General features: G+C 38.8%; 1 protein-coding gene across 1 annotated transcript in view; it reads left to right on the top strand.

The window, feature by feature from the left end:
* The window catches only part of LOC114480157 (slit homolog 1 protein-like), a 115392-nt gene that overhangs the window by 37798 nt on the left and 52149 nt on the right, over positions 1–25445 (top strand). The window contains exons 5-9 of the mRNA XM_028474065.1: positions 19621–19692; positions 19794–19865; positions 19934–20005; positions 20109–20272; positions 20343–20490. Coding sequence (XP_028329866.1) covers positions 19621–19692; positions 19794–19865; positions 19934–20005; positions 20109–20272; positions 20343–20490 — 528 coding nt within the window. The remainder of the gene's footprint in view (positions 1–19620; positions 19693–19793; positions 19866–19933; positions 20006–20108; positions 20273–20342; positions 20491–25445) is intronic.

Raw genomic sequence — 25445 nt, 5'->3', positions numbered from 1 at the left:
GAACAATCTCACTCAGATGGGTCAACATTTTTTGGGTCAAAAAAGCTGAATTTATGCATTTCCTGTTCAAACCGAGCTAACGCTAGCGCCAAGCAAACGTCACGAAATGCATTTTAATAGTCTTTTCAAAGACAAAAACGGCAAAATGAAATGACTAATGAAAACTTTAGACTTAAATTAAATCACGTAGGCCATATCATCAAGGATCTGAAACGAGCACACAGCGCTAACATATGAAGTCTGAAGACGGTGCAACTGCTAATGCTAACAAAACAATGACAGGGACGTCTTATCACACTTTTTAGCGTTATTTACAGCTTACCGAAATGCTCTGTTCGTTGTCTCCAAAGATAGAAGGAATTGAACCCTCAATCAGACAAAGTCTTTCGGCAAATCCTTCTTTATACTGGCGGAGGTTGCAGAAGCAGTCATCCTTGAAGTGCTTCACGCACACAAAAATGACCTTACCCACAGATGTGGGTATATTTCCGTGAAAAACAAAACTCAACCAGGCACTTCGAAAAGGTTCTGATGCTGGGAGACAGTGTAATGAAGCTTGTGGGTTACTGCATCCAACAACCAAACATTTTGACTTATCCTCTCGTAACTTCGGCATCCTTGAGCTTGGACTACAAAATAAAAGCGAGAAATAAAAATGGCGGATTGCTCGAAGTGTGTGACCTGGAGTTGATGTACTAATTTGGCAGTTCCGCTGCAAATACTGTGATGTAATAGTTCAAAAAACGTAATAGAGAATAGAAAAATCAAAACAGATTGAAAAATATGAGCAAAACCGAATATAAAGATATCGACGGAGCACCCGAAGGGACTAATTTGATTTTTTCTGTACTTCTATGCACTCTAAATATACAACAGAATGCATTTAAGGGCTAAAAAAGTGGATTTAGCATGATATGTCCCCTTTAATTTCTCAACAATAAACGCGGACCTTTTATAAATGTTGCACTATCATCAGTTTATTTAGCTGTGTGCGTGAATTCACATGTATGTATTTTTAAATAAAAAGCATGAATATTAATTTTACAAAATTTATTTACATTGTGTACAATTTACATGATACATGACACCAGTTGGATGGACCATCAACTCCAACAAAACAAAGGTCAGTTCAGGAAGATGTTGTGTCGTCATTGGTTGGTGTCCATGTTTCATGGTTTGGTTCGGTTTCTTCTCTTTTTTCCCTAAAACCAAAAACATTAAACTTTGAGTCAGCTGATAAAACACTTTCACCATCACCTTTAAGGTTGATGTATCAACATGTCTGCAGAGTACACTTACATAATTGAGTTTGTTGGACCAGTCAGGGTTCTCAGCAGAGTGGAGTAAAGAACCCAGTTTGGCCCCAGCAGTGAACTTCTTTTTTTCTGTGGCGGAGAATGATTTCCACTGTGGATGGACAACAGAAAAAGTGTCTGTCACACACACTGAAGAAGAGAGTTTAAAGATCACAAATCATTCATGGAGGAACAAACTAACTTACCCGTTGACCGAGGAGTTTATTGACTGCAGCGCTCGTCCTCACACCCAGCTCCTCCTCTGCAGACTTCCTGTTCTCCTTCAGGAAGAGCATGAAGGCGTTGAGGGGCTTTTTGACATATGGACCCTGTGCCACCTTCTTCTCCTGAGGCTTCTTCACCTTTCTGAAGGAACAAAACATAAATACGCAGTGTAAGAGCACGATCCAGAGTCAGACACAAAAAAGACACGTAGGATTAAAACAACTCACTGTGAGACTGGGGCCTTCACTGGGGACACTGTCTGCACTGGGGGCACAAAGTTATTCCCATTCCTACAAAGATGAACACACACTGGATCAGAAATCATGTCACATTGGAAGTAACGTCTGCATTTGATCTCGTCTGTTTGTTGGCTTTACTTACTCTTCTCCAAAAGTGGAGGCTGTATTACACTCTAGGGTGTACACTGTGATTCCATCATACTGGAGACACAAAAACACGTAAATGTTAGACACCCTGTCATGGTGTTATTACAAAGATCTACACAAATACATGAAGACATGTTTAAAACAAAGATCTTACTGTCATTGCATGCCCAGCATTAGCCGGGGGGGTGATGGTTTGGAGGTTAGTCCATTGTGGGGCCACATTAGGAATGGGGGCGATGGTCGAAGGACCATGATTTTCTAAGGGCCAGTGCTCGGCATTCAACAAGGTGGTGAAGCTTCTGTTTTCCTCAATGTCTGGGGCCCCATACAAAACATCAACAGCCTGATGTTGTTGGCCCCCATCCTGTTGATCCCCGTACCCGAGGTCTTCAGGCCAGTGAAAAAGAAACTGTTCCTGAAAAGCAGAAGGACATCCATGTTTTTGGAACCATCAATAACACATCAACATTAATTATTAAGTAGAAAATTAGGGGGCTTGTCCAGGTTCTTACCAGCTGAGCAAAGTTCTGTTGTTCTCCGGCCTGCATCCACTCATCATTAAGGAATGAAAGATCCTCCATAATCTGAGAGAGGAAAGAGGTTCAGTGAGCAGATCAGTAACATGTATTAGTAACAAAGAGTAGTTATTTTTATTAATACACTTATTCTGATACAAATAGAAACATTAATACACATTAACTGTGATCTATTGCAGTGTAATAATAAAACAAACCAAAGTTCATTAATAGCATTGATCACTGCTAGAATTAAGTTTACCTTGTCCAACTTTAGGTTCATTAGAAACAATCTAACTCTTGAGTCAGCAAAATTGTATTTTGATACTATGATCATGTCACACATGTCCTATTGCGTAACAAGTTGGGCATCGGCCTGTCAGACGACACTAAAGCCAATTCAAACAGTTTATAAACAAGCTCTGAAAGTATTGGGTATAAATTATTTTTTTAATATTATTATTTGCACTATTTATTATATCTTTATTTACCTTTTAGGTATTCAGGCTACGTGCAAGGCAAGACGCACTTTATATTCTTAAAAAAAGGTACTCCCAGTATCATATAATTGCCATTGCTGGTATTTAATTAATGTAATATGTATTGAGTATTGTGCACTTAAAATATCACTTTATATTTACTGTGCAATCGGGCAATTTGCAAAATTTATTTACTCACCTAACATTTTAACACTTCAGCACTCTGCACTTTAATCAGGTCTTTGATATCTAATTTTAGCATTTAACACTATTGAATTACGTATGGTTCCCTGACCCTTGGCCTGTATGGTTCATGATCCACTATACTGTTTCACTGTTCTTGCTTTCTTTTTTTATTTTCTGTCCTATTGTGTTTTCAAGGACATGTTTTCTCTCTCTGTAATTATTACTCCTGCTCACACTGGCCATGAAGGCAAACTGTTTTACTTGTTGTTTTATTGATTTTATCTTATGTTGTTTACATCAACCTGCCGAAATAACTAATGATGGAAATTAACCGTTGGCTATAATCTTTCATATTTACATGTATTAGTTAATTAATATGTATTGTCCCTGTTTTAAAATAAAATAAACTCAAACAGTTGCTAACATTTTACCACAAGACATGCTAACCACTGCAGAGATGAAAGACATCTCATTCATATAACTGTTACATTGCATTTCTCTGTATTGATAAATTAATTAATAAATAAATTATGTATATTTTATAGCACTGATGATAATTATGTAGAAACCATAAGAATCAGGTCACTTTAAAAACACTTACTGTGAGTTGACTGGAAACTTTTTAAAAGTTTTGCTGCTGATGCTTTAAAAAAAACAACTAATAACTTATTTTAAATATCAGCGTCTGATGGACAATATAAAGGGTGATTTTCTTCTCTTCAAAAGCTGGAAAACTGAAGAAAGATTGAATTCTATGCTAGAGGTTGATGTCTTGCTGCTCTTCAGTTAAAAGTTGGTTTGTTAATGCAGGTTCTATGAAGCACAGAAATTTATAGTTTCAGTTGGTTTCTATGACGACCACTTTCAAGTGCCTCAGTAGCCTCAGGTCATCCATACACAGTGCCTGCCCTAAAATATATCAAATATGATAAAAAATGGGCTGTTGTGATTAGCAAGAATAAAATGCTTAATGTACACGTAACATTAAAATGTTCTTGCTAACAGTTGTTGCTCTGTTTCCAGTAGCTTTTTTTTCTTCTATTAAGCATTCATTAAACTGTGTCTCAGCCATACCTGTCAAGTTTTGGATTTGAAAATAAGGGAACTTTTCAGGCACCCACTACGAGCAGTCCCACACGCCCAACCAAGCTCCAGTATCCCTTATATTTTAACACAAGTGTTCAGGAAATCTAAAATAACCACTTGTGAACCATTTACTAAATACAGTGGGTACAAAAAGTATTGAGACCCCTTTAAATTTTTCACTCTTTGTTTCATTTCAGCCATTTGCTAAAATCCAAAAAGTTCATTTCATTTCTCATTAATTTATACTCTTGACAGAAAAATACAGAAATGTAGAAATATTTGCAAATTTATTAAAAAAGAAAAACTGAAATATCACATGGTCATAAGTATTCAGACCCTTTGCTCAGTATTGAGTGGAAGCACCCTTTTGAGCTAGTACAGCCATGAGTCTTCTTGGGAATAGTGCAACAAGTTCTTGACCTGAATTTTGGGATCTTCTGCCATTCTTCTTTGCAGATCATCTCCAGTTCTGTTAGGTTGGGTGGTGAACGCTGGTGGACAGCCATTTTCAGGTCTCTCCAAAGATGGTCAATTTGGTTTAGGTTAGGGCTCTGGCTGGGCCAGTCAAGAATGATCACAGATTTGTTCTGAAGCCACTCCTTTGTTATTTTAGCTGTGTGCTTAGGGTAACTTGTTGGAAGGTGAACCTTCGGCCCATTCTGAGGTCCTGAGCACTCTGGAAGAGGTTGTCTTCCGGGATATCTCTGTACTTGGCCGCATTCATCTTTCCTTCAATTACACCCAGTCGTCCTGTCCCTGCAGCTGAAAAACATCCTATAGCATGATGCTGCTACCACCATGTATCACTGTTGGGATTTTGTTGGGCAGGTGATGAGCAGTGCCTGGTTTTCGCCACACATACCACTTGGAATTTAAGCCAATAAATTCAATCTTGGTCTCATCAGACCAGATAATTTTTTTTCATAGCCTGGGAGTCCTTAATGTGTTTTTTGGCCAACACTATGCAGGCTTTTATATGTCTTGCACTGAGGAGAGGCTAACGTTGGGCCACTCTTCCATAAAGCCCTGACTCATCTCCCTACTGCATCTCTGGAGCTCAGCCACAGTGATCTTTGGGTTCTTCTTTACCTCTCTTACCAAGGCTCTTCTCCCACGATTGCTCAGTTTGGCTGGACGACCAGGTTTGGAAAAGTTCTGGTCGTCCCAAACTTCTTCCATTTAAGGATTATGGAGGCCACTGTGCTCTTAGTAACCTTGAGTGCTGCGAAATTTTTTTTGTAACCTTGGCCAGATCTGTGCCTTGCCACAATTCTGTTTCTGAACTCCTTGGGCAGTTCCTTCGAACTCCTTTGCTCTGACATGCACTGTGAGCTGTAAGGTCCAATCAGTTTCATTAAACACAGCTGGACTCCAATGAAAGAGCACAACCATCTCCAAATACCAATACGGTTTCCAGGAAAAGTGGAAAGGAAAGGAGATAGAAGGGACTTTTTGGACGCAGCCCAAGTCTCTGCATCCCAGGTACATCCTGGATAAGGACCACCTACAAACCCCACACAAGTACTGGGAGAACAATCTCACTCAGATGGGTCAACATTTTTTGGGTCAAAAAAGCTGAATTTATGCATTTCCTGTTCAAACCGAGCTAACGCTAGCGCCAAGCAAATGTCACGAAATGCATTTTAATAGTCCTTTCAAAGACAAAAACGGCAAAATGAAATGACTAATGAAAACTTTAGACTTAAATTAAATCACGTAGGCCATATCATCAAGGATCTGAAACGAGCACACAGCGCTAACATATGAAGTCTGAAGACGGTGCAACTGCTAATGCTAACAAAACAATGACAGGGACGTCTTATCACACTTTTTAGCGTTATTTACAGCTTACCGAAATGCTCTGTTCGTTGTCTCCAAAGATAGAAGGAATTGAACCCTCAATCAGACAAAGTCTTTCGGCAAATCCTTCTTTATACTGGCGGAGGTTGCAGAAGCAGTCATCCTTGAAGTGCTTCACGCACACAAAAATGACCTTACCCACAGATGTGGGTATATTTCCGTGAAAAACAAAACTCAACCAGGCACTTCGAAAAGGTTCTGATGCTGGGAGACAGTGTAATGAAGCTTGTGGGTTACTGCATCCAACAACCAAACATTTTGACTTATCCTCTCGTAACTTCGGCATCCTTGAGCTTGGACTACAAAATAAAAGCGAGAAATAAAAATGGCGGATTGCTCGAAGTGTGTGACCTGGAGTTGATGTACTAATTTGGCAGTTCCGCTGCAAATACTGTGATGTAATAGTTCAAAAAACGTAATAGAGAATAGAAAAATCAAAACAGATTGAAAAATATGAGCAAAACCGAATATAAAGATATCGACGGAGCACCCGAAGGGACTAATTTGATTTTTTCTGTACTTCTATGCACTCTAAATATACAACAGAATGCATTTAAGGGCTAAAAAAGTGGATTTAGCATGATATGTCCCCTTTAATTTCTCAACAATAAACGCGGACCTTTTATAAATGTTGCACTATCATCAGTTTATTTAGCTGTGTGCGTGTGTGTGTGAATTCACATGTATGTATTTTTAAATAAAAAGCATGAATATTAATTTTACAAAATTTATTTACATTGTGTACAATTTACATGATACATGACACCAGTTGGATGGACCATCAACTCCAACAAAACAAAGGTCAGTTCAGGAAGATGTTGTGTCGTCATTGGTTGGTGTCCATGTTTCATGGTTTGGTTCGGTTTCTTCTCTTTTTTCCCTAAAACCAAAAACATTAAACTTTGAGTCAGCTGATAAAACACTTTCACCATCACCTTTAAGGTTGATGTATCAACATGTCTGCAGAGTACACTTACATAATTGAGTTTGTTGGACCAGTCAGGGTTCTCAGCAGAGTGGAGTAAAGAACCCAGTTTGGCCCCAGCAGTGAACTTCTTTTTTTCCGTGGCAGAGAATGATTTCCACTGTGGATGGACAACAGAAAAAGTGTCTGTCACACACACTGAAGAAGAGAGTTTAAAGATCACAGATCATTCATGGAGGAACAAACTAACTTACCCGTTGACCGAGGAGTTTATTGACTGCAGCGCTCGTCCTCACACCCAGCTCCTCCTCTGCAGACTTCCTGTTCTCCTTCAGGAAGAGCATGAAGGCGTTGAGGGGCTTTTTGACATATGGACCCTGTGCCACCTTCTTCTCCTGAGGCTTCTTCACCTTTCTGAAGGAACAAAACATAAATACGCAGTGTAAGAGCACGATCCAGAGTCAGACACAAAAAAGACACGTAGGATTAAAACAACTCACTGTGAGACTGGGGCCTTCACTGGGGACACTGTCTGCACTGGGGGCACAAAGTTATTCCCATTCCTACAAAGATGAACACACACTGGATCAGAAATCATGTCACATTGGAAGTAACGTCTGCATTTGATCTCGTCTGTTTGTTGGCTTTACTTACTCTTCTCCAAAAGTGGAGGCTGTATTACACTCTAGGGTGTACACTGTGATTCCATCATACTGGAGACACAAAAACACGTAAATGTTAGACACCCTGTCATGGTGTTATTACAAAGATCTACACAAATACATGAAGACATGTTTAAAACAAAGATCTTACTGTCATTGCATGCCCAGCATTAGCCGGGGGGGTGATGGTTTGGAGGTCAGTCCATTGTGGGGCCACATTAGGAATGGGGGCGATGGTCGAAGGACCATGATTTTCTAAGGGCCAGTGCTCGGCATTCAACAAGGTGGTGAAGCTTCTGTTTTCCTCAATGTCTGGGGCCCCATACAAAACATCAACAGCCTGATGTTGTTGGCCCCCATCCTGTTGATCCCCGTACCCGAGGTCTTCAGGCCAGTGAAAAAGAAACTGTTCCTGAAAAGCAGAAGGACATCCATGTTTTTGGAACCATCAATAACACATCAACATTAATTATTAAGTAGAAAATTAGGGGGCTTGTCCAGGTTCTTACCAGCTGAGCAAAGTTCTGTTGTTCTCCGGCCTGCATCCACTCATCATTAAGGAATGAAAGATCCTCCATAATCTGAGAGAGGAAAGAGGTTCAGTGAGCAGATCAGTAACATGTATTAGTAACAAAGAGTAGTTATTTTTATTAATACACTTATTCTGATACAAATAGAAACATTAATACACATTAACTGTGATCTATTGCAATGTAATAATAAAACAAACCAAAGTTCATTAATAGCATTGATCACTGCTAGAATTAAGTTTACCTTGTCCAACTTTAGGTTCATTAGAAACAATCTAACTCTTGAGTCAGCAAAATTGTATTTTGATACTATGATCATGTCACACATGTCCTATTGCGTAACAAGTTGGGCATCGGCCTGTCAGACGACACTAAAGCCAATTCAAACAGTTTATAAACAAGCTCTGAAAGTATTGGGTATAAATTATTTTTTTAATATTATTATTTGCACTATTTATTATATCTTTATTTACCTTTTAGGTATTCAGGCACCGTGCAAGGCAAGACGCACTTTTTATTCTTAAAAAAAGGTACTCCCAGTATCATATAATTGCCATTGCTGGTATTTAATTAATGTAATATGTATTGAGTATTGTGCACTTAAAATATCACTTTATATTTACTGTGCAATCGGGCAATTTGCAAAATTTATTTACTCACCTAACATTTTAACACTTCAGCACTCTGCACTTTAATCAGGTCTTTGATATCTAATTTTAGCATTTAACACTATTGAATTACGTATGGTTCCCTGACCCTTGGCCTGTATGGTTCATGATCCACTATACTGTTTCACTGTTCTTGCTTTCTTTTTTTATTTTCTGTCCTATTGTGTTTTCAAGGACATGTTTTCTCTCTCTGTAATTATTACTCCTGCTCACACTGGCCATGAAGACAAACTGTTTTACTTGTTGTTTTATTGATTTTATCTTATGTTGTTTACATCAACCTGCCGAAATAACTAATGATGGAAATTAACCGTTGGCTATAATCTTTCATATTTACATGTATTAGTTAATTAGGGGCTCGTGGCATCGCATCGAGCCACTCACTACACTCCATTACATGGAGTGCAGTGAGTGGCTCGAGGCGAAGCCTCGAGCCACTATAGTTCTCCCGTTTCGTATTATAATAATTATTCTCCATCTTCCGCCAAAAGTTCGGCGCGTAACTAGTCCCACAGTTTTGAGAAAACCCACACAAAAGTTACATCAAAACGTGCGTCCCGGCCGGGAATCGAGTGCTATGACTTTTATAAGCGATTCGTTAAAAATTCGCAGAAAAAATCGCAAAAAAGTGCGATTTTTAGGCCCATTGAAATGAATTGAAACCTGAGATTTTTCAAAAACACTTAGGAAAATTTCACCAAAAAACAGGAGTCTCCCATTGAAATGAATGGCGTAACCATGGCAACAAGGCCTCTGAGAGCCCAAAACTGCTTCTCAATGGGGAATTTACAGGGTTTCTGACTGGTTTCAACTGATTTCAACCAGTCAAACCTTCATATTCACTCTTCCTCTTCATCACCCATCGTCTTCATCACCAATACTCCTTTAGTGTGGAGTTTGCAGGTTCTCCTTTCACATTCAAAACTTAAATTGTTAATAACTTGGCCATTTATTAACCAAATTTCACCATTCAAATGTTGAAATGTGTCAAAAATTCTGCTCTTCATCATCACTCATCCTCTTCATCATCAATTATCCTTTAGTGTGGAGTTTGCAGGTTCTCATTTCTCACCTACAACTTTAAACTTTACTGTTTGGCCATTTCTCGACCAATTTTCACCATTCAAATGTTGAAATGTGTCAAAAATTCAGCTCTTCATCATCACTCATCCTCTTCATCATCAATTTTACTTTAGTGTGGAGTTTGCAGGTTCTCTTTTCCAACTTAAAACTTAAATTGTTAATAACTTGGCCATTTATTAACCAATTTTCACCATTCAAATGTTGAAATGTGTCAAAAATTCAGATCTTCATCATCACTCATCCTCTTCATCATCAATTTTACTTTAGTGTGGAGTTTGCAGGTTCTCCTTTCCAACTTAAAACTTAAATTGTTAATAACTTGGCCATTTATTAACCAATTTTCACCATTTAAACTTCTAAATGTGTCATAAATTCAGCTCTTCATCATCACCCATCATCTTCATCATTAATTTCCCTTTACTGTGGAGTTTGCAGGTTCTCATTTCTCACCTACAACTTTAAACTTTAACTGTTTGGCCATTTCTCAACCAATTTTCACCATTCAAATGTTGAAATTTGTCAAAAATTCAGCTCTTCATCATCAACCATCCTCTTCATCATCAATTTTACTTTAGTGTGGAGTTTGCAGGTTCTCCTTTTCACCATTAAAACTTAAATTGTTAATTACTCAGCCATTTTTCAACCGATTTTCACCATTTAAACTTTGAAATGTGTCATAAATTCAGCTCTTCATCATCACTCATCCTCTTCATCATCGATTTTACTTTAGTGTGGAGTTTGCAGGTTCTCCTTTTCATCCTAAAACTTAAATTGTTAATAACTTGGCCATTTATTAACCAATTTTCACCATTCAAATGTTGAAATGTGTCAAAAATTCAGATCTTAATCATCACTCATCCTCTTCATCATCAATTTTACATTAGTGTGGAGTTTGCAGGTTCTCCTTTCCAATATAAAACTTAAATTGTTAATAACTTGGCCATTTATTAACCAATTTTCATCATTCAAATGTTGAAATGTGTCCAAAATTCTGCTCTTCATCATCACTCATCCTCTTCATCATCAATTTCCCTTTAGTGTGGAGTTTGCAGGTTCTCATTTCTCACCTACAACTTTAAACTTTAACTGTTTGGCCATTTCTCGACCAATTTTCACCATTCAAATGTTGAAATTTGTCAAAAATTCAGCTCTTCATCATCACTCATCCTCTTCATTATCAATTTTACTTTAGTGTGGAGTTTGCAGGTTCTCCTTTCACCATTAAAACTTAAATTGTTAATTACTCAGCCATTTTTCAACCGATTTCCACCATTTAAACTTTGAAATGTGTCATAAATTCAGCTCTTCATCATCACTCATCCTCTTCATCATCAATTTTACTTTAGTGTGGAGTTTGCAGGTTCTCCTTTCCAACTTAAAACTTAAATTGTTAATAACTTGGCCATTTATTAACCAATTTTCACCATTCAAATGTTGAAATGTGTCAAAAATTCAGCTCTTCATCATCACTCATCCTCTTCATCATCAATTTTACTTTAGTGTGGAGTTTGCAGGTTCTCATTCAGACTCAGAACTTAGTTCTTTCACAGCTCAGCCATTTTCCAACGGATTTCAACAATTCAAACTTTGACATGTTCTGCTGTTTGTTCACTTTCAGCTCATAATGGGATTTTTAAGCACACTGCTGTGTGAACTGGACTTCTAACTGGTTTAACTGGTTTTCCCCTTCAAACTGGGATTTTGACACAAACTGCTGTCTAAACTGGACATTTCACTGGTTACACTGCTTTTTCCCTTCATACTGGGGTTTGTACACATACTACTGTATAAACTGGACTTCTAACTGGTGGTACTGGTTTTACTGGGTTTAATGGTTTTACTGTTTACTGGGCTAATGTTAATGATAGTACAATGCTATTGCTAGGGTAATGGTGGTACAAGGCTATTGCTAATGCTAGGCTATTGCTAATACTAGGCTAATGTTAATGCTAGGTTAATGCTAATGCTAGGTTAATGCTAATGCTAGGACAATGCTAAAGCTAGCACAATACTAATGCTAGCGCAGTGCTAATGCTAGCGCAATGCTAATGCTAGCGTAATGCTAATGCTAGCGCAATGCTAATGCTAGCGCATCGCCAATGCTAGCGCAATGCTAATGCTAGCGCAATGCTAACGCTAGCGCAATGCTAATGCTAGCCCAAAACTAATGCTAGCACAATGCTAATGTTAGCGCAATGCTAATGTGAACGCAATGCTAGCGCAATGCTAATGCTAGCACAATGCTAATGTTAGCGCAATGCTAATGTGAACGCAATGCTAGCGCAATGCTAATGCTAGCGCAATGCTAATGCTAGCGTAATGCTAATGCTAGCCCAATGCTAATGCTAGCACAATGCTAATGTTAGCGCAATGCTAATGTGAACGCAATGCTAGCGCAATGCTAATGCTAGCGCAATGCTAATGCTAGCACAATGCTAACGTTAGCGCAATGCTAACGTGAGCGCAATGCTAACGTTAGCGCAATGCTAATGTTAACACAATGCTAGCGCAATGCTAATGCTAGCGCAATGCTAATGCTAGCGTAATGCTAATGCTAGCGCAATGCTAATGCTAGCGCAATGCTAATGTTAACACAATGCTAGCGCAATGCTAATGCTAACGCAATGCCAATGCTAACGTAATGCTAATGCTAGCGCAATGCTAATGCTAGCGCAATGCTAGTGCTAGTACAAAGCTAATGCTAGTGCAATGTTAATGCTAGCGCAATGCTAACGTAATGCTAATGCTAGCACAATGCTAATGCTAGCGCAATACTAATGCTAGCGCAATGCTAATGTTGACGCTAGCGCAATGCTAACATTAGCGCAATGTTAACGTTAGCACAATGCTAATGCTAGCGCAATGCTAACACTTGCGCATTGCTAACACTTGCGCAATGTTAATGCTAGTGCAATGCTAATGCTAGCGCAATGCTAATGTTATCGCAATGCTAACGTAATGCAAATACTAGTGCAATGCTAATGCTAGCGTAATGCTAATGCAATGCTAATGCTAGCACAATGTCAATGTTAGCGCAATGCTAATGCTAGCGCAATGCTAACGCTAGCGCAATGCTAATGCTAGCGCAATGCTAATGCTAGCGCAGTGCTAATGCTAATGCTAGCGCAATGCTAATGCTAGCGCAATGCTAATGCTAGCGCAATGCCAACGTTAGCGCAATGCTAATGCTAGCGCAATGCTAAAGCTAGCGCAATGCTAATGCTAGCACAATGCTAAAGCTAGCGCAATGCTAATGCTAGCGCAATGTTAATGCTAGCGCAATGCTAATGCTAGCGCAATGCTAAAGCTAGCGCAATGCTAACGTTAGCGCAATGCTAATGCTTGCGCAATGCTAACATTAACGCAATGCTAATGCTAGCACAATGCTAATGCTAATGCTAAAGCAATGCTAAACACCTAAAACTTAAAACTATAACTGTTTGGCCATTTTTGAATGGATTTCCACCTTTCGAACCGGCAACCGCCCACGAGCCCCTCCCACGATTTCCGCGGAAATTGTCTAGTTAATATGTATTGTCCCTGTTTTAAAATAAAATAAACTCAAACAGTTGCTAACATTTTACCACAAGACATGCTAACCACTGCAGAGATGAAAGACATCTCATTCATATAACTGTTACATTGCATTTCTCTGTATTGATAAATTAATTAATAAATAAATTATGTATATTTTATAGCACTGATGATAATTATGTAGAAACCATAAGAATCAGGTCACTTTAAAAACACTTACTGTGAGTTGACTGGAAACTTTTTAAAAGTTTTACTGCTGATGCTTTAAAAAAAACAACTAATAACTTATTTTAAATATCAGCGTCTGATGGACAATATAAAGGGTGATTTTCTTCTCTTCAAAAGCTGGAAAACTGAAGAAAGATTGAATTCTATGCTAGAGGTTGATGTCTTGCTGCTCTTCAGTTAAAAGTTGGTTTGTTAATGCAGGTTCTATGAAGCACAGAAATTTATAGTTTCAGTTGGTTTCTATGACGACCACTTTCAAGTGCCTCAGTAGCCTCAGGTCATCAATACACAGTGCCTGCCCTAAGATATATCAAATATGATAAAAAATGGGCTGTTGTGATTAGCAAGAATAAAATGCTTAATGTACACGTAACATTAAAATGTTCTTGCTAACAGTTGTTGCTCTGCTTCCAGTAGTTTTTTTTTTCTTCTATTAAGCATTCATTAAACTGTGTCTCAGCCATACCTGTCAAGTTTTGGATTTGAAAATAAGGGAACTTTTCAGGCACCCACTACGAGCAGTCCCACACGCCCAACCAAGCTCCAGTATCCCTTATATTTTAACACAAGTGTTCAGGAAATCTAAAATAACCACTTGTGAACCATTTACTAAATACAGTGGGTACAAAAAGTATTGAGACCCCTTTAAATTTTTCACTCTTTGTTTCATTTCAGCCATTTGCTAAAATCCAAAAAGTTCATTTTATTTCTCATTAATTTATACTCTTGACAGAAAAATACAGAAATGTAGAAATATTTGCAAATTTATTAAAAAAAGAAAAACTGAAATATCACATGGTCATAAGTATTCAGACCCTTTGCTCAGTATTGAGTGGAAGCACCCTTTTGAGCTAGTACAGCCATGAGTCTTCTTGGGAATAGTGCAACAAGTTCTTGACCTGAATTTTGGGATCTTCTGCCATTCTTCTTTGCAGATCCTCTCCAGTTTTGTCAGGTTGGGTGGTGAACGCTGGTGGACAGCCATTTTCAGGTCTCTCCAAAGATGGTCAATTTGGTTTAGGTTAGGGCTCTGGCTGGGCCAGTCAAGAATGATCACAGATTTGTTCTGAAGCCACTCCTTTGTTTTTTTAGTTGTGTGCTTAGGGTAACTTGTTGGAAGGTGAACCTTCGGCCCATTCTGAGGTCCTGAGCACTCTGGAAGAGGTTGTCTTCCGGGATATCTCTGTACGTGGCCGCATTCATCTTTCCTTCAATTACACCCAGTCGTCCTGTCCCTGCAGCTGAAAAACATCCTATAGCATGATGCTGCTACCACCATGTATCACTGTTGGGATTTTGTTGGGCAGGTGATGAGCAGTGCCTGGTTTTCGCCACACATACCACTTGGAATTTACGCCAATAAATTCAATCTTGGTCTCATCAGACCAGATAATTTTTTTTCATAGCCTGGGAGTCCTTAATGTGTTTTTTGGCCAATTCTATGCAGGCTTTTATATGTCTTGCACTGAGGAGAGGCTAACGTTGGGCCACTCTTCCATAAAGCCCCGACTCATCTCCCTACTGCATCTCTGGAGCTCAGCCACAGTGATCTTTGGGTTCTTCTTTACCTCTCTTACCAAGGCTCTTCTCCCACGATTGCTCAGTTTGGCTGGACGACCAGGTTTGGAAAAGTTCTGGTCGTCCCAAACTTCTTCCATTTAAGGATTATGGAGGCCACTGTGCTCTTAGTAACCTTGAGTGCTGCGAAATTTCTTTGTAACCTTGGCCAGATCTGTGCCTTGCCAAAATTCTGTTTCTGAACTCCTTGGGCAGTTCCTTCGAACTCCTTTGCTCTGACATGCACTGTGAGCTGTAAGGTCCAATCAGTTTCATTAAACACAGCTGGACTCCAATGAAAGAGCACAACCATCTCCAAATACCAATACGGTTTCCAGGAAAAGTGGAAAGGAAAGGAGATAGAAGGGACTTTTTGGACGCAGCCCAAGTCTCTGCATCCCAGGTACATCCTGGATAAGGACCACCTACAAACCCCACACAAGTACTGGGAGAACAATCTCACTCAGATGGGTCAACATTTTTTGGGTCAAAAAAGCTGAATTTATGCATTTCCTGTTCTAATCCATGAAAAAAGAGTGATGGGCGGCAGAGACGAGCTGTGCTTCCTCCTTGACGTCACTCAGTAACACACACTGAGTGAGCAGGCAGTTGACACATGCCCATTGACTTCTCTTTTGATATCTCCAGTATACATGTTTTATCACACATGTACTACACATGCTCACATAACACAGTCAGTCTGATATATTTTAATGAATGTGTGACATATTTAGTTTTTTCAAATGGCTGCATCGTAGTACTGTGTCACACCAATAGAGGGCAGGGCTCAGAATTAAGGGATTACTGGCTTTGGTCAGAGGAGTCAGATCCAGTACTGGAGGGTCTGTGATGGAGACCAGCAGTGAATAGTTAATAGGCATGGCCGTCCCCACCATTAGGCTTGATCGTGAGATTATTTAGCATTTTAAGCAACTTATATTGCAGTTGTATAGGCTTGTTTTTTTTTTTTTAATTACACAATTTAGCTAGGAAATACAGCAAATTACTGTGTAGCACATTGTATCTGACAGCTTGTTTCTTCATTTGGGTTGAATTTCTCAACAATAAATGAGGACCTTTTAGAAATGTTGCATCATCAGTTTATTATAGGTGTGTGTGTGTGTGTCGCGTGTGTGTGTCATGTGTGCTGGCATTACAGCTTGTTTCTTCATTTGGGTTTAATTTCTCAACAATAAATGAGGACCTTTTATAAATGTTGCATCATCAGTTTATTTAGCTGTGTGTGTGTTTTTTTGATTATGTTATATTAAATATTTGTCTACTAAACACTTTGTCTGACCTGGTTGTCAGTCCAAGGGCAACCTTTAAAATAATGTGCTTTACCTGATTAAAAAGTGTAACAAAGAATATTTAAAAATTTCCCTCTCAGTTATATATAGCGGAGAAAAACAGTGACTTTAACATGGATTTAAAAATGTTCACATTTGAATGCTACAATCAGTTTGTTCCACTTCTTTTCTGCATATCAACTAAAAGCAGTGTCACCATGTTTACTGTAAACTCTGGGCTCCACTATCTGACCTGTGTCCATAGATCTGAGAGACCTGCTGGGTTCATACCTGACATTCACACATTTATACACCAGCATATTATCATTGTGTTATTTATTTGTCAAAAAAGGTATACCAAAAAAATATAAGAAAAGACCAGTACCAAACAGTAAGAAAGAAAATAAAACATGAACAATTTGCAAAACCAATTTGTAGGAAGTCGAGGGTCAAGCGCTCAAACTCCACGATCTAAACTGGAAGAAGTAATAAAATAACATAGAAAAGAAACCCAAATCATTCAATGAAAAAGTAACACAAAAATGCAACATACACTAGAAACATTCACAAAATGGAGACATTATTGGCAGTGACGTGCAGTCAGGGTCGGCAAGGTAGGCAGTGCCTACCCAAGGGTGAATTGATATTTTGATTAGATTTTGATTTTCATTGATAAGTTTGAAAGTGTCAGCATTTTGTGCGTTTCATAGCCCAAATGACCAAACAGTGCCTGGAACGGCTGCAGTTTCACTCTGCTGTAAGGCAGGAGGAGGCCACACCCCCTCCCAAAAGCACATTGCTTCTCTGCCTCTGTTCCCATAGCGTGTTTTTATGTGTTTTCGCATGCGCAGTCACTTCCCCAAGATGACAACCATATACATAAAAAGGCAGCTCTCTATGCTGCCTTTGGACCTAACCACGCTATGCAAAATGCTATACGTAAGTTCACAGTGCATTAATGAATTGATATCACGTGACCGCTGCTGCTACGTTCTCTCGCTAGTGGCCGGGATAACACAACAGTCAGGATGACAGCTCTAGAGACGATAAAGAAACTTTGTTTTGAGGAAAAACGACAGCTATCAGACCTTCAGCAAAGGTAAGGTCAGAAAATTGTTCGTATTTTTGACAGTGAAAGGAAGGAGCTTTGTGGATGCTCCTCACTGTGGCTGTTCTGAGTTGTTGTTTTTGTTGTCATTTTCTCTGTGTTTCTGTGTTTCCAACACAAACAACAGATGTGCTGCCGTGTCGTGAGATATATCTTGTTGGGAGAGTATGGAGGCTATATTGAATAATTGTTTATGTTTCTTTAATGGTGTTTATGATTTTGATTTTGTTAGATGGCTAAATGCTTGTTCATGTGGATCTTGTTGGGTTTTTTTCTTTCTTATTATGAATTCTATTTTTTGATAAGTGCATTGAGATGACTTTGTTGTAAATTGCGCTATACAAATAAAGTTGAATTGAATTAACACTTGCCAGCAGAAACATATGAAGTTGTTATTGGTGGTCTTGATTTGCGACGCCCTGCTTACCCAACCCTACTGGTCACAGCACGTCACTGATTATTGGTGAACCAATGTTGATAAATAAACAGGAAAAAAAAGTGCCTTTAGGTCACTGAAAAAAAGCGTAATAAAGACACAGGCAGACAAAAGCATCTCGAAATCAGACACGAGTAGTCCAAACACAACTTGATCACAAAAACAATAAAATTACAGAAATCACACAACAAAACGTAAAATGACAACATAAATATTCGTTCTCTATGTGAACTGCTAAAATGATACATTCATGAAAATGGTGATGTAATGGTTACTCTGATTTCCTGTGCCAGATGTAACCCAACAACAGCGATGGTAAATCGTGTGTTCCATAAAGGGATACTTCTACTTCAGTTACTTACATTGTTCGCATCTACTTTTGGTAGTCTTACTCAGCTAAATCAATGCTAATGAAACAAGTCTGTTTTAATTTTTCAGTATTTAGGTCACAGTGCCACACACAGGCCTGGGTTAGATCATTCATTTTAGACGTGTAGAAGTAGATATTAGCTAACATAACAATGTTTTGTTGAATGACAGAAAAACGGTGGAAAAAAGTGATTCTTTTGGTGAAAGGAAACTGACCTTTGATGTGGATGTTGAGGAATTTGACATGTGCATGAATAAAACTTTTGACATAACCTTTACCTCATACAATATACATGTTTGATTACACATGTACTCAGTGACGTGTCGTGAGCATGTCACTGAGTACATGACATCACATGTACATGACACCAATGACAATTCCAAATGTTTCTGCTGGCAAGTGTTAATCTAACAAAATCAAGATCACAAAACACCATTAAAAAAAATTGTAAACAATTATTCAATATAGCCTCCATACTCTCCCAACAGGATATATCTCATGACACGGCATTGCATCCATTGTTTGTGTTGGAAACACAGAAACACGGAGAAAATGCAAACAACAGCAACTCAGAACAGCCTCAGTGAGGAGCATCCACAAAGCCAATCCTTCCTTTTGTACCATTCACTGTGGAAAATACGAGCAATTTTCTGACCTTACCTTTGTTAAAGGTCTGGTAACTCAGGTGTTACCAGATAGCGATGTTTAGTCATTTAGGCTATGAAAAGCACAAAATGCTGGCACTTTCAAACTTATAGATACTGTAGGCTATCGAAAATTGAAAAATAAATAAATGAAACAAAAAATAAAAAAAATAATCAAAACATCAATTCACAGTTGGGTAGGAACTGCCTACCTTGCCTACCCTTACTGCACATCACTGCACGTACTACACGTGATGACGTTCCACAGTCTGTCTCCTACTTTTAAGGAAGACCGAAACGTGGACATCAGCCACTGGAGCTGGAGTGTTATCATGTTTTAAGCTATTTGAGCTTTAAAACTAGCTGATGTTGATTTTAGTCAGGTTCTTTTATTTTAATGATTGTTTTTATAGTAACTTAATACTAAACGGTTTACAGTACTTCAATGGCATTAGAAAGAAACATTAAAAAAAAATACTTCAGAATCACATGGCAGAGAAAACGGCCATATTTTGAAGCTATTGTTTGATGGTAGAATGTTTTCTATTGTCCAGGGACTTAAGTGAAAATGTCATTCAAGCCATTCCACGAAGGGCTTTTAGAGGAGCTACAGAACTGAAAAACCTGTGAGTAAATACAGAAAACTAGAACTTTTGAACCATTATACATTCACTTTGATGGATTTATTAGTTTACATGTTCACATGTGTTTGTGTTTTTTTTCTCAGTCAGCTTGATAAGAACCACATCAGCTGTATTGAGGAGGGAGCATTCAGAGCGCTGCGTTCTCTTGAAGTGCTGTAAGTATTGTGATTGCCTCTACAATGACTCAGCATGTGAGATAGCTGTGTAATTTGCTTGTTTTTAGTACGTTGAACAACAACAATATTAGCAGTATTCCAGTATCCAGTTTCAACCACATGCCAAAGCTCCGCACCTTGTGAGTGTTTCTTCTTCTATCTCTACATTACACAAATGTTCCATCTCAATGACATCCAGTTTATTTATTTTTGTTCTGCTTGTCCATCCTTTTCCTCTCACAGTCGTCTGCACTCTAACTCTTTGCGCTGTGATTGTCACCTGGCTTGGCTGTCTCCATGGTTACGTCAGCGGTCAGCATTGGGCCTCTACACTCAGTGTAGCTCGCCCCCCACACTGAGGGGACTTAACCTTGCAGAGCTGCGTAAAAGCGACTTCTCATGCTCAGGTAGGACATTTAGTGTGATTCTGGTTGCTAAAATTGAACCTAAAGCGATGTTTGGTTGTGGTCGTTGCAGGCCACAGTGACAGTGCCTTTGTTCAGCCATGTAGTTTGGCATCTGGATCCTGTCCTCCAATGTGTTCCTGTAATAACAACATAGTCGACTGCAGAGGGAGGGGCCTCACCGCTATTCCCGCCCATCTTCCTGAGGCAATGACGGAAATGTGAGTATGTGTTGGTTTTTGTTAAATTTATAGAATTTTGACCAGATTTACGCCACATAGAGGTGCAATTTTCACTCCTATGGAAGCTAGCATATGTTATTATTTATAGAGCGCTTTACACATGTAAAAACCACAACGTGCTTTACACAAATTTTAGTATCAACCCGTCTAAAGAGAACATGGAAGAACAGTATACAAATAACATGGGAGACAAGAATGGGAGAACTGTGGGTCGCCAAGGGCATTTGATGAAAACAACATAAGGAGAGGTGAGGGGGAAAAAACTGTTTATGAACTGAATTCCCAAAAGGAGAAACAAAGTACAGAACCAGGAAAAACCTCACAGATAAACACAGATAATATAGCACACAGTCACAATATAGCACCAAAGCAGAGAAGACATATAGATTCAATAAACTTTGCTCTCCTCTGATACAGTCATATGTTATGGGTCAGAGCCGAGAGTTCAGGTGGTTGATGCAAAATCTTTCCAGTGCGGCGGTGCGGTCCGATCCGCACGTCAAGTGCGTTGGCCGTATGAGCCCGCTCCCGATTTTACGCATAGCCGCACATTCGCAAGAGTTGAAAATATTGAACTCCTGCGACTGTTTCGCATGACGAAAGCCGTTCAGTCTTTGTTGACCATGACGTCAGGCCATCAACACAGAAACCGGTCTGTTCAATCATTCAACCATGGAGTAGAAGCTGTGTGTGACCACCTGGAGCTGTGTGACACAGCCTTTAAAACCGGGACCGGACTAGGAAGGATTTAGTGTGGAGGAGAATCAGCGAGGAGGTGGTAGTAGCAGGTAAAAGTTCTCTTTTCATCTTTGAAAGTTGGCACTGAGCTAGGATAGCATTAGCCGCTAATCACACCGGCTTTTTTCACTGGTGGTTTTACGTCCGGTGCCGCAGAAAACGCATTCGGTGTGAACGCAGCATAAGAGAGGAGAACACAACACATTTGATGACAAGCTCATCTAGAACCACATAACAATCCAACCTAATAGCTCCTTACCATATCAACACCACCACCAAAGAACAGTGTTAAAGCTCTCTCAAGATCAAATACTCAATATTGAAACAACAACATGACAATAACAACACAATGCAGAGCTCACGGACAGAGTTAAAGGCACACAGCCAATACATGACAAGCTAGCGATGCCTAGTACATATAAATATATGTGTGTATAATATTGAAATGCAATAAGAACATTAATGACACTTGAAATGACACTTAAAGGCTGAGTTAGATTGAAAATAATTTTTGAAAATAAACTACTATATATGGAAAAACAATTTCAGCATGACAGAACCAAAACTCTGTGTGATTGTTATGCTGACCATTTTCATTACAGCAGCATCTCAGAACATTTCACAGTTCAAATCTTCAGCAGCACCAAACACAGCTGGTCATTTAATGAAAGAGGTTAAATAGTTTTTGTACAGAATCAGGACTTATTGTTATATGCATTATCTGCATTAATCCAAATCCTCTGAGGGCTGTTATTAATACACCAGGGACGTAAAAGTAGGAAAACTCACCAGATGCTGAATCAAATCATTGAAATAATTTATTTATTTGACAGGGACAATGCAGTAAAACATACAATCTTGCAGCTGATGTGATGCATATAGAGTTTACAGCTAGTGCTAACTCTCAAAACTCCAGTCCCCAGTTGGGCTTTTCCATCAATATAAACTATATACTTCAATTAATGGGCGTTAATTCTGTGGACAGAGGAGTGATAGACCCATGGTAGAGGACTATGGCTTATTACGGGGCTACAGCAGGTGTCCTGAGGATGTGAGGTGGCTGAGCATCCTCTTCTACTTTTTATTGGAGGTTGTGAATGAACAGATGATTGTTACCAATGTTCCACTTCTGGAATCCATGACCTGTGCTGTTTCTAAGTTATTTATGCACCAAATTTATAATGTGATCAAAGTATTGGTCACCCATGATTTAAACTCTGGTCTTGTAGTGGGTGACTTCAATATTCATTTTGATAATCCAAAATAAGTAACATTTTAACATTCTTGATAACGTTGGACTCTCTCAGCCTGTAACAAGTTGAACTCACGCCTACATAAATGTCTTAATATTTTAGCAGCTTTGAGAGATGTGACCACTGCTGAGTGATGTTCAAAATATCCATTCCAGCCTATATCCAAATAAACGTGTAGCAGAGGGAGTGAGAAGGCTTTACATTAGGAATGTGCAATATTTTATCGTTTATAATTTATCGTCAAAAATATTCTCACCGGTAAGAATATGTCATCCCACGATATAAACGATAAATTCACATTTCTCAACAATTCTCATCAAATTAGCGAGGGCCACGGGCAATTTGTCCCTCAATTTAGCCAAGAATGCCCATAAAAATCGTGTTCCACGGGCCAAAACTGCCCCTGTATGTTGTCAACTTATTATTCTATGGAGAGGAACGCTGTTTACGGGAGCTCCGCATCGAAGCCTCTGCGGCCGCGTTGTGAACCAAGCCTCCCGCCCCCAGCTCTCACACCCACAGTTGGCGGTGCTCGTCATGGCTACCTGAAGCTGCCGAGCTGCGATACATCATGGTCCGCTACTTGGTTAAAACCAGATAACCATCCAACAAAGTGAACCGATCCATGTTCCTCCATCATGCCCACCCAAAGTTCCACAAACACGGGGACAGAGATGAACCCGTAGCAACGATTATGAACTGGAAACTCAACTAAAGCTATCTATGCTAAGCTAAACCACCGACACACAGACTGAGCTAAGTGCTAAAGCTAACCACTCCATATGAGGAACAGGCCAAATAAAAAGAACATGTCTTACTGTCATAAAGCCACAGATTTGTTTATGATCAGATTTAACACTTGAATGAAAGGATAAAAGCTAAACATGTCACACGTTGTGTGAAATAAACGTTAGCATAAACACTAATGTCACTATGCAGCCGTCCCAATTTGTGAAACACAATATTTTTTAATTATATTTCACGTGTTCACAGACAAAGCTGGTCTCATTAGACTAATGTAACTACTGAGATTATTACACCTAAATATCCTAAATGATTAAATCATCAGATTGATCTGGTTTAATTATAGGAAATCAGTTATTTATTAACCATAACTTTATGTAACTCATAAGATGAATGAAACAAGATTCAGCAACAGTAAAAACACGGACGGAGTTATTTGTGCTTTTGATGTGCTTTGTTTTTAGAAAATAATTTAATTTTAAGTGAGGAAATAAATTAATTTCAGTGATCCGCATGCACTGATTTTTAATGTGTTGATGTATTCAAATGTATTTGTTTGTAAGGAACCTGTTTACACTTTAAGTTGGGAATTGTTTCATTTATTTATAGTTTTTTATTTATCGTGATGTTTATCCTAACCGTGATAAATCCCAGAAATTATCAGGATAATTTTTTTTTAGTCCATATCGCCCATACCTACTTTACATTGGTGACAACACTTGTACTAATTACTCACCAGGCTTTTGTATCATCACCAACTCATACTTCGATTAATCTTGACAAAATATGTTAAAATATGTTAGGGATCAGCAAACCGCTTGCAGGCAGAAAGCTGGCAGCCAAAAAAAGAAAGAAAAAGAAATAATAAGAAGAAATATACTGTAGATCTATAAAGAGAGCCTTTAAATTTATAACTTGAAACTAAAAAGTGGAAGACAACCCCTTTTTCTCTGAAATCATCAGTAGAAGCACTCATTGTGCAAGCACAAATCCAGAAGTCTCAGTCCAACCAGAATTTCTATCTAAAAAGTCATGTAGTGACATTAGGTTTGGTATTACTGGACTGTTGATCTGCCATCAACACTGTTGAAAACATAATCCCTGGTAGATTGATTACATGAGTTGGACTTTCAGGAACTGTGTTGAGGCGGTTCAGATCTCTCCTACGAGACAGGGAATATTTGGTCTCTATTGGTAATACCGGGTCTGAGATCAATAAAATTACAGGGTTCCTCAAGGGTCCATTCCTGGACCATTTCTACTCAACATCTACATGTCCCAAACTCAGATTATAGAACATCTCTTAGACTAATTATGCAGATGACACACAACTTTATATTTCAGTGTCATTAGATAACTACATTCCCTTAGTCTCTCTAAATAAGTGCATTCAACGTCAATGAGCGGATGTTTAAAGATTTTCTCCAGCTCAGCCCAGAAAGTCAAAAGGCAAATATCAGTCCAAACCTAAACTTTGTGTCATTGAAGGCTAAAAATCAAGCTAGAAATCGTGGTATAATCATTGACCCAGACCTCAGCAAGGCAAAGCAATGCAAGGCATATTTATTTGTATAGCGCATTTCATACACAAGGCAACTCACTGTGCTTTAGATGATCAAAAAGTGCAACAGAAAACATTCAACAAATTAAAATCAACAAGAACATTTAAAATCATCAGTAAAATCAATTAAAATCATCAACAAACACATGATATCAACAGCCTGACCAAATCTCCCTCTCAATCATATGCAGTAGAGAAAAAAAGTGCCTTTAACTTTGATTTAAAAATATTCACATTGAATGCTAACTTCAACTTTCCTGGCAGTTTGTTTCACTTCTTTGCAGCTTAGCAACTAAATGCAGCATCACCATGTTTCCTGTGAGCTCTGGGCTCCATTATCTGACCTGTGTCCAATGATCTGAGAGACCTCATGAACTAAGTCTGCCAATAACCACCTGAAAAGCATTGCTAGAATCAAAGGTTATCTCTCTGAAACAGGTGAAGAAAAGCTTGTCCGTCCATTTAATTTCAGCAGATTGGATCACTGTAATCGTGTGTTTGTAGGTTCTAAACAGAAACTAAATCAGACAGCTGTATCTTATTCACAACACTGCTGCCAGAGTCCTTAGTAACACGAAGAAGATGGGACACTTTACCCAAGCCCTAGAATCACTACACTGGTTTCCTGTGAGTTAAAA

This window comes from Gouania willdenowi, chromosome 1, assembly GCF_900634775.1.
Source record: "Gouania willdenowi chromosome 1, fGouWil2.1, whole genome shotgun sequence".
NCBI lineage: Eukaryota > Metazoa > Chordata > Actinopteri > Blenniiformes > Gobiesocidae > Gouania > Gouania willdenowi.
The sequence above is the reverse complement of the archived record's forward strand: the minus strand, read 5'-3'. Positions and strand labels throughout refer to the sequence as shown.